This window comes from Babylonia areolata, chromosome 5 (assembly GCF_041734735.1).
Source record: "Babylonia areolata isolate BAREFJ2019XMU chromosome 5, ASM4173473v1, whole genome shotgun sequence".
Taxonomy (NCBI): Eukaryota; Metazoa; Mollusca; class Gastropoda; order Neogastropoda; family Buccinidae; genus Babylonia; species Babylonia areolata.
Window position 1 is genome coordinate 46,695,138 of NC_134880.1, and position 10,792 is coordinate 46,705,929.

A 10,792-nucleotide genomic window follows, 5' to 3' on the forward strand; every position below is an offset into this window, starting at 1 on the left:
ATAAAATGCTGGGGAAAAAAATTACAAATAACAAACGGATTGGCCATACTGTAAAAAACAAAAACTACTTGAGTAAAATGGATATGATTGCTGGAGAATCTTATTTTACTTTGTATATATATTTTTAAATCTCCCTATGAAAAAATGAATAAAATATGTTATTTTCCTATGTTATTATTTTCAGTAAAATATATTATAAACTTAGCAGTATATCTGATTTGCATAAAAGAAGATCAAGATGGCAATTAAAAAAGAAAAGCTCTAGATATTTTTTTGTATTTGAGAAGGACTATTTCTTTCACCTTAATTAATCATTCAAGAAAGTGAATATGTAGCAACACAATTTACTTTGATAATCCCATGCAGTTGATCAGGAACATGTCACAACTGACTTTTTAGTATTGTGAAAACTTTTTGCTCCCACCCATGCATAAATCATAATTACACCACTTTTCACTGCAACATCACTGTCACTCTTACTGTCGCTCTATCACTGTCACCGTCCTTGTTAAAGTCACTTCCATTAAACTGCAAGGTGATAACTAACCCTGCTTGTTTCTTGCGCAGTAAAATAACAATACACAGTGGCACTACGGTGGTAACTAAGACAGTCACAGCCCGACGTTCACAGCCACAGTGACAAATAGTTGGTGGTGACAGCTGGTGCTGACAGTGACAGCGGCAGCTTTTGCAGGCCACATATTGCCCAGTTTGGATCGCGATTGTGATGTAAGGAATTGACACGTGACTTGATCAATGACCTATACATGTGCAGAACGATTTGAAAAAACAAATGGGAAGAAAAATGTGCTGGAAAATGTGAAGGTCTTTTTCAATTTATTCACTTTTTTAATTGCCGATACAAAGCAAAATAAAACAACAAAAACTGTTTGAGTAATGTACATGTCCATGCAAAACATGTTGCACCCAAGAAACATTTATGCCACTCAATTTTAGAAACATAAAATCTATCGTCATTAATAAAAACATCAATTTGAAAAAAATTGCCAGCTGGAAACAACATTGACACTGCTTCAAATAAGAAACGATACTGGGCAATACCAACAACATTGGAACGGGAGGAGAAATAGAGGAATGTATTCCTACACACACCCATCAGCAACAACTGATGCTGTGTTGCATAATTATGTTAAGGCATGAATGGAAAGATGAAAAGGCACATGGAATACAAATTTTATGTTCAAGTTCTATATCTGTATGTGCGTGTGTGTTTCTTTCACACACACACACACATCTCTGTGTGTGTGTGTGTGTGTGCACGTGCAGTGTGTGTGTGTGCATGTTACACGAATATGTATGGGAGAGAGTGGGGAAGGGGTTGGGGAAACCACTGATTTGTATATATCCATTCTATTTTTAGACCAGTGGGGGCATGGCATTGGAGGGGGGGAGGAACCACGGACGAGTGTGTGGGGGAAAACAGTGAACAGGAAGTCCTTCTCAAGACCATGTATGGGAGGCAATTGAGATAAACTTCTCTGGGTTTGCCACAATCTGGGTTTGTTCCCCAAAATTGAAAAGGTGAAACTCCATTTCCCGATAAATCACAGATCTTTTTTGGACTTTCTTTCCTTCTCTCCATTGTTGTTTTCCACCTGCTTTCTTTTATTCCCCACCTCGGTCTCTCCCTCTCTCTTGGTCTGTCTAATTTTCCTCTCCCTGGCCCAACCCTCTGTTCATCTTTCTCTTTCTCCTCCCTTTTCTCCTTTTTCTTCCTCCCTTCCCTCCCTCTCAGTATTCTTCTTGTATAATGTCGTTGTGCTATTCTTATTTATCATAATGTGCTTTTTAATAGGTTTCACGGCAGTACATACATTCTCACACACAGTTCGTGATGATATAAATTCCTTTTTGGGTTGTACTTTTGCGGTGCTTCTTTGGCTTAGTTGGTTGATTGTAGAGTTGACAATTAGAAGGTTGGGGTTTCGGGGTGCCCCAAGGTGTGAAGAAATACAAATGTGAAGTATGAAGTGATAACACAAAATGTGAAGGAAAATATGAAGAATGATATCAAAAACAAGTATGAAGAAAATGTACTGGAAAATGTGAAAGAAATGTTGTTGTTGTTGTTGTTGGTTTTCCATTATATATATATATATATATATATATATATATATATATATATATATATATATATATATATATATATATGAAAAATAGATTCTTTCGTCATTAATAAAAACATCAATTAAAAAAGAAGAAGAAAGATTGCCTTCTGGACATGTTGTTGACATCTTCTTCAAAAAGGAAGTGTTGTTGGGCAAAATCAACATCAACGAAAACGACACTGGAATGGGAGGAGAAAAAAGCTATGATTATTATCAACAAAATATGACCAACACATTGAATTTCTGTGATGGTCAGGCATCTGCTCTTTCTGTATTTCTTTCTTTTTGTCAAGCAGATGTGCTGTTCCATATACGAATCAGTCTGCAGGCTCTGACACCTCCTTGAAACTGAAACTGAAACTAATATAATGTGTTGATTATCACTGATCAATGAGCTTCAAGAATGAATTTTCTACCACCAAACCATATAAAAATGATGAGACAGTGAAATGGCTGTTGTGTTCTTTGCTGAGTGTCGTTGCTTGAGCTGGCAAAACGTATTTTACGCTTTGCCTTAGTTGTTAAGTCGTTAATTTCCAACAAGGTATTATTTTTTTTTTTAAATTTGGTGCAGGTTGACCAGCTTCCTGTGAAAAGACCGTAAGTTCGAAAACGGAAGTTTGCTTGCAACGCTATCTTTCTTGCATTGCGGGACTTCCTGGCCGACCATCTTGTAACACAATATGATCAAAAGTTGCAAAAGTATTCGCAGAGGTAAATCATGGATTTCTGCTTCAGTAAAACACTATTGCAACTTGCGCACTTTAATTATCGGCTCACAGAATTCTCATTTCTGTGAAGTTCACAGTGACATCTAAAGTTATTATATATTCCACTCTGTTGCTGAGTTGACACGAAATGACGCATCGGCCTGAGAGTGAGACTCATGGGAGTAAAGCGTGGTCCATGCAGGAACCAAAACTTTTATACATTCGAAATTAAAAAATTAAGTTATGTCATAAACTCTTACTGATCATAACTGCATGGCAAGGGAATGCAGAAAAAACATGTTTAGCTATCACTTTTGCAACTAAGGTGAAGTCAGAAAATTACTATAATAGTTGTGTAATATCGCCAGTGGCAGCACAAGCAGAACGCCGATGTCGCTTGGATGCGATCGGATCATGGAAAATTAACCGCGAACATACAGCACTTAATTTTCGGATGAAGGATAGGCCATATTTCGTACCGGTTCATGCACCTCACAGAGGAATCCCCAGCCAACCTTGAACGCCATTTTTCTGGCGCCAGGAGTACTACTAGTAGTAGTACTAGGGACAAGCATTTTTCGCCTTTAGGCCTCGCGACCCGCTTTGTATTATCGTTTTGGTCTGCATTGCAATATCAAAGCAATTATTCATCAGATTCATAAAACATGTTGCCATGTTATTATACTGTGGAAGAAACATGGCAGTCCAGAAAGTACTTAAAACTATCTTTTGCAAATTCAGCTGAAGGTGGTTGTTAGTTCCACATGTTCACAACACGAATATAAGTTATATTTTCTTTTGTTGGTGCAAATGATTAAACAAATATTTTTCCTTCAGAATTTCTATTTATGCTTGATTGGCGAAGAGTAAAAAAATGGTTACACTTATGTTAGTATCAATGTCTTCAATGTTGTTAATAATTTTGTATGTCTTTATCAAAATTTCAAATCTCCCCTAATCCTTTGACCCACCAGACAGTGCAAATTTTAAATACTTTAATCTTTCTCCATATGTCATATTCTGGCATTCCTTCAGCGTTTTAGTAGCTCTCCTTTGAACATTTTCTATAGCTATTGATTGATATTGCCATATAGGATACCACACAACATTCCCAAAATCGAATTTCACTGCACATACTTAACCGTGACCCACTAATACAGACTCCGGCAGGGAGTCCAATTCCTGTCCTGTGCAAACTACTATCCGCCTATGTGGAGAAAACGAAAGTAGCTATGGCCGATAACCTCCCGGAAGTAGGTTACCTCCCACATAGCAATATATGCACATTTGCATTTGCGTCATTCTGTACACGATGCCCAGAACTCTGTGTCTGCATACTGGCACAATATGCATATGTGCATGTACATCTCTTAAATATGTCATGTGCATACACATATTCCTTTCCATTACTGTTTATGCACACATACACATTTAATTGGGAATATCTGTGCATGCTACATGTATGCTTGTACAGCCGCTTATTTCTTCTGCCTCGATCTCTTTTCATTGTCATATTCCTGACATCACTTGAGTTGATGGAAGTTTATATATATCGCTTCGTACATATATCCCTGTATGTATTCATTTTCATAAACACATCCCTACCTTGCTTTAACAAAAGCCTTATATAATTTCAAAAGGGTAACATTATCTTTAAAAGTAAAAACTCTTTTTATAATTCCAATCATTTGGTTAGCTTTATTTATAACTGCCTTGTGAGATTCCACTGAAAACATCAACTTTATTTGATAAACATTTGCCCACACATACCCTTTGTGAACGACCCTGTAAAAAGTTGCTGATGTACTGAAATACACCACCCTGGATACCATGAGACTGGATTTTTATCAAAAGTTTTTGCAGGACATAATTGAATGCCTTCTTGAAATCAAGATAAACAATATCAACTGGTTGATTATCATCCATTAAGCACACACACACACACACACACATATATATATATATATATATATACCATTTAATTTGCCATATTGATTTTGTAAGGATGCATGTCTGTCTGTCTTAGATTTATTCCACATTACAAGACTCCGTGTACACTCATAATGGTGACATACTGTGTTGGGTTTGCACCTCAATTTTTCAGTTCTACTAGAAGTAGAATCATGTTTGTTTCAGTATTTAGTATGCTCTGTATATATTTTAACATTGATAATGATATACTCTTTTGATTTTAATGAGTTTTTTTGTATTGTTTTTTAACTCTCTATTTGGTATCTTTTTCAGACCTTCACAAGACAAAGCTCCAGATCAGTTTGCATGACCAACTGCTGGAAGGAAGGTGATACTTTGTGTAAAGCTGACCTACTGAGCTCCTGTTGGTCTTTTGCAAAGAGAACAACCACGTGCATTCATTTCAATGATTTGCAGATCACATTTTGCATTACTTTTAACATACCCTCACAGTGCTTTTCTCAAACTCTCAGTTACTCGTAAACTATTTCAGACTGTTTCATTCTTCAACAGTAGCAGCTTTGGATGGTTGCAGATAAACAGGAATATTTTGACCTTAGATCAGTCTGGCTCAAGTATCAGTAGACTTCAGTGTAATCATTCTGGTCAAGCAGGAGAGTCTAGTGGCAGAAAAATGGAGAATAAGGATGTTCAGGAGATAGCAGAAGGCAAAGCAAAGGTACTGCTGCCCAAGACTGTGTTTTATAACCCTGTTCAGGAGTTCAATAGAGATTTGACCACATGCATCATTTCTCAGTTTGCTGAAGATTTCTTAGCTGAACAGACTTCAAGCACAGGCAAGAAGCGACACAAACAGCAGAAAAAGACAGATGGGGATTCTGTCTCAGGAATGTCTCCGTCCGAGACTAATGGAAATGATGAGGGCAAATGTAGTGCTGAAAGTGGTATCAGGATTTTTGAAGGATTATCTGCCTCAGGTTTGAGGTCCATCAGATTTGGACTAGAGGTTCCACATGTGAAAGAAGTCATTGCAAATGACTTTGACAAAGGTGCAGTTGAATTCATTGAAAAGAACATAATAAAAAATGATTTGAAGGGTCGTGTCAAATCAAGTTATGGTGATGCTTCAATGGTGATGTACCAAAACAAGGACTATGATAAAAGATTTGATGTCATTGACTTAGACCCATACGGCAGTGCATCTCAGTTTCTAGATGCTGCAGTACAGGCAGTGAGTGATGGTGGCTTACTGTGCGTTACCTGCACTGATGCTGCAGTGTTGTGTGGAAATGCAGGGGAGACCTGTTTTGCCAAGTATGGATCTCTGTCTCTTCGAGCCAAGTACTGTCATGAGATGGCGTTAAGAGTCTTGCTACACTGCCTGGAAGCTCAAGCAAACCGCTACTCGCGTTACATTGTCCCCCTCGTTTCTCTCAGTGTTGACTTCTACGTGAGAGTGTTTGTCCAGCTGTTCACTAGCCAGAAGCAGGTGAAAATGTCCGTGACCAAAACATCCATGGTGTACAACTGCGTAGGCTGTGGCAGTTTTGCTCTTCAGCCAATGGCGGTGGCCATTCCCGCCAAAGGTGACAATCACAAGTTTGTGCCAGGCTCAGGCCCCCCAGTAGGGCCGACGTGTGAACATTGTGGCCACAAACACCAGATAGGGGGACCCATCTGGTCAGCCCCCCTCCATGACGCAGCGTTTCTGGACAAGATGTTGGGCCGGGTGGACAGGGACCAGGGCCTGTTCAAGACCAGCGAGAGGATGAAGGGGATGCTGAGCGTGGCAAGGGAGGAGCTGCCAGACGTTCCTCTCTACTACATTCTGGATGACGTCTGCAACATTCTGCACTGTACTCCTCCAAACATGGTGCAGATGAGGTGGGTAATCGCTGTGGAATGTGCTCACAAAACTTGATTGTAACTTGTTAAAATGTTTTGAATTATTGTTCATCTGACCTGATAGTCTTGATATGAAATTTCATGTTCCTTTGAATTCATTGAGGAGCATAGGTCTACAATAATGATCTGCTACAGTGCTACTTTGAGTGCTAAATTTGTTAGTTTTGTGTTTTGCATATGATCTAGTGAAATTTAATTGTACACAATGATATGCACATACATCAGTATGTTAGTGTGCAGAATCCAGACATCCCAATATTTCAATACATTTTCTGTTTCAGTGACTAAACAATTGGCTTTAAAAGTTGAGGGAGAATGTTGCCCCTAAAAAAGGGTTACTTTGTAGTTTGTTACATCAAAATTCCTCTGGCAGTAAAAATAATGTGGGATTAATCTTAATGCTGTAAGATTGATTGGCACTATAAACTGTATAATGAAAGAATATTTTAAATAAGGTCCGTCTGTTGATTGGGCCTAATTCAGAAACAGCCTAAAATGCTCAGTTTATTGAAAATACATTTCCCAGCTCATGCACCAACATCTTGTTTTCTTGTAATGAATAGACTATTTGGAGTGGTTTGGTTTGGCTTGGCTTTTATTCAGGTTTAACAATAGGATTAAACAGTTGTAAACTAAGTAGGAGTTTTTAAGAAGTTCTTTGTTTATTGTGCAGGTCTGCTCTGTTAAACGCTGGTTACCGAGTGTCATTGTCACATGCAGCCAAAAATTCCTACAAGACTAATGCCCCGCCTGCAGTTATTTGGGTAGGTTTCTCACTGGAGTTCGTTAAATTGTGCATGCATATCATACATTCAAGGTTTAAGATTTTTTGTGTGATTGCTCATTTACTGGCAAGAGTAACTTGACACATATGATGAAGTTGCAATCACTTTGAATGCCCGCATCACTTTTTATTCTTATTGTTGTTATTTAAGATTTTTCAGTATGTATCATTTAATCACTGTTACTGTTAGCGTTAACTCTTATCACGTGTCTGAATGCTTACATTTTTGGCAAAGGTAAAACAGGACAATGTTGAAAGAAATTTGCATGGATATTGTGTTGAACTTGTAGAATAATTTGTAAGTGTGTGTCTTTAAGTTCATTAGAAATATAATTATTTGTGTGATTAATTAGTTATTCATACTTTTTTTTTTTATTAGTATGGATCTAACAGAAAAGTTATAAAATTTGGTGTTAAAAAATCTGTTATTGTGACAGATGCTATCAATAGACTATAGCTCAACTTAATTCCTTTGCTTTGCTTATCCACTAACCCAGCATAGGCTTTCTTCCTCTTTGGGTTATTACCATCACAGCAACCTGCTGTTTTAAACTTGTTAACAGGACATCATGCGGTGGTGGGTCAAAGACCACCCAGTGAGCGCCAAACGCCTCACGGAAGGCTCTGTCGCTCAAGCCATCCTTTCCAAGGAACCAGGGCAGGAGATTTCCTTCGCCCCTCACTCAGACGCTAACCCAGTGTCCCGTCAGAAAGGACTGGTGCGCTGGCAGCAAAACCCGGAACGCGACTGGGGGCCGAAGCCCCGGGCCCGACGGTGCGATGGAAAGGAGAGCAACGACAAGATGGAAGCAGTGAAGAAGAGTGACACGGGCAGTGACACAAAGTTGGACAGCAGTCCTGGTGACATGGCAGAGGGAGAGAAAGACGGTGGTGATGGGAAGGCGGCAGGATTGAAGAGACCGTGTGATCAGGTGAAAGAGAATTTTCTGTGAGTAGTTTTGGCTTTGCGGTAATTTGGTGCATCAGTTTATAAAGCACACCACATTGCTTTGACATCAGCTGATGAGATCTTTGCGAGATCACTGAGCAGTAGGTGTAGAAAAAAGCAAGAGCAAAGTGGCTGGTGGTGGTATTTTTATGAATTGTTGTTATTGCAGCTAATTAAAAAAAAACTAAACTTTTGAAACATGACTTTTTTTCTTTTAAAAACTTTTTTTATAGTGGTTTGAGAAACGTCATTTTAGGATAGTGGTACCTTTTTTCATGAAATATGTCAGTCACTCAAAAAGGAAGTATAATTGTTTTTTAATGAATGGTGTAGAAATGGACATGTTTTTTACTTCCTGAATTGAAAGTCTGTCAGTGGACATAAAAACTACTGACTTCATAAATTCAAGGATTTACCATCTTACAGCTGCAGATGATGCATTTCTTCTAAATTTGAGACTAAAGTGTGCACAAGAGTGACACTTGGACCTGGTCCCACACAAGCTTGTAAGTGATAGTCAGGTTTCTCTTTCTTTGAATGTACATGCTTTCTTATACTATTTGTAATTTTAAGGGAAAATTTTGTTTTTGTGTGTATGTTGCAGGCTTCAGAAGCAGAAGTCAGCCCAAAGCATGCAAAATCAGATGTAGCAAGCTGACTGAAGTGAAGTACATTGTAAGTTGTGAAAAAAGACTTTGGGTGTATGCCATCAGAAAGTACTTTGTTCAGTTTGCTGTGATTAGAGATACTGAAGTTTGTGTATCAGACTGTTGACTGTGATTTTGAAATGGAAAGAAAGGGGGTGAGATTGGTTTGGAAATAAAATTCTCTCTTGTCACAGCTAGTAGCAACAGCTGCATGGAGTTTACTTTCTTGAGACTTGAACCATTTTGTCCAGTTTCACATATCATTTTTGGAAGGTTTGAGTGTTCTAAGTTTTTTTTGTTGCATGTTAATATTGGAACACATTAACACAAGAGGTAGAAGTCTAGAATAATGCTGACTTTCTTTCAATTTCATGTTCTGATTTTACAAAGTACTAGTTTTTCTTTTGCAAACCAGACCCGTTAATAAAAACAAAACCACCACCACCAAAAAAAGAAGGAAAGCATTCCTTTGAATGATCTTTAAGAAGCGCTTGCCTTCATTCAGCACTTTCTCAATGAATGAACAGTACTGGACCACAGGATGTGAGCACTGATGTAATTAACCCACTTGCATTCAGATTCTTTGAAGTTTAACTCTCCTTGGGTCTGAATTCTTTTTATAGTTGTACTCACAAGCATGATTCATTATACAGTGTACAAACATTAGAATCTCCAGGAAATTGAAACTTGGAAGGTGAGTTCATGCAATCATACATTGTAAATTGTACAACAGTTTATCTAAGGGTGAAAGAGCGTATGATGTCACTTGTCACCAAACTTCTCATATTTTGTGGTGGCAATGTCTTTATGACATACAAACATGCAATTACACCATGCACATGTATGTTGTTAGAATAAAATAGGAGATTAGGCCTACCTGATGTTACCCTTCCTTTCCAAAAAATAAAAATGTTCTTTCCAGAAAATGTTTTCTTTGCAGTATTCCCAGTGAAAATGTACAACTCAGTTTACATGCACATCAGCAGCCTGTTAAGAGTCACAGGCACCATTGTCCCCACAGTACACAGGTACGCACAAAAAAGGGGGACAGTTATAACAGGAGTGTCAGTACAAACCAGTGACAAACAGTTGGCCCATGAGATCTTGATGTCAGAGAGAACATATGCTACCACATTAATAGTGTTTTCTCCTGTAGCTGATAACTTGCTCATTGGATTTGCAAGATCTGTAACATTGTTGTCTCTGATACACCGACTACTACTGGAGAAGAAAATATCCTCCCGACTGCTGTCAGTTCCTAGAACCTGTAGCCTGAATACCTTTAAGGAAACCCAGTCCTCTCCACATTTGTTCCTTACCCCATCTATAAGTAGGTCTGTTTCTAATGAGGGCCCGATCAAGGCCTCCATGTCTCCGTCGTCGTCGCTGCCCAGCTCCGCAAGCACTGTTGTGGAGGAGATGTTGATGTGATGTCGCACACTTGTGTTGTGCACCGTGAGGTGCACCTGCCGTCTGGTAGTGTCCAAGTGTGCCTCGGTGTGATGCCCCTGGAGCCGTGGACGGTCCCCGTCAGGTCTGCTGCTTCCCCTGGCCGCAGGCTGAGTGTGGTGTTGTGTCTCAGCCTCACTGGTTTCAGCGTCAACCCTCCACCCTCCAGGATCTCGATGGCGGCTTCGACCTTGTGCTGGTCAGCGGGGCTGATGCTGGTTCTGATCACAGGTTGCCCCCCCGCTGTGACCTTTGCCTGTTTAAAGGCTGCTTCCTGCGCTCTGCTG

At 39.1% G+C, this 10,792-nt stretch overlaps 1 protein-coding gene across 3 annotated transcripts; it reads left to right on the forward strand.

The window, feature by feature from the left end:
• Positions 1-2,777: 2,777 nt before the first annotated feature.
• On the forward strand, positions 2,778-9,965 carry LOC143282103 (tRNA (guanine(26)-N(2))-dimethyltransferase-like). Of its 3 annotated transcripts, XM_076587604.1 has the most exons (6): positions 2,784-2,843; positions 5,084-5,138; positions 6,067-6,655; positions 7,350-7,440; positions 8,024-8,409; positions 9,014-9,960. In XM_076587604.1, the coding sequence occupies exons 2-6, from the start codon at positions 5,117-5,119 to the stop codon at positions 9,057-9,059; spliced, it is 1,134 nt and encodes a 377-aa protein (XP_076443719.1). In that variant the 5' UTR covers positions 2,784-2,843; positions 5,084-5,116; the 3' UTR covers positions 9,060-9,960. The 3 variants fall into 3 exon arrangements, with proteins under 3 accessions (XP_076443717.1, XP_076443718.1, XP_076443719.1); XM_076587602.1 differs by having other exon boundaries at positions 2,778-2,843; positions 5,084-6,655; positions 9,014-9,965; XM_076587603.1 differs by having other exon boundaries at positions 2,778-2,843; positions 5,084-6,655; positions 8,024-8,392; positions 9,014-9,961.
• Positions 9,966-10,792: the final 827 nt, after the last annotated feature.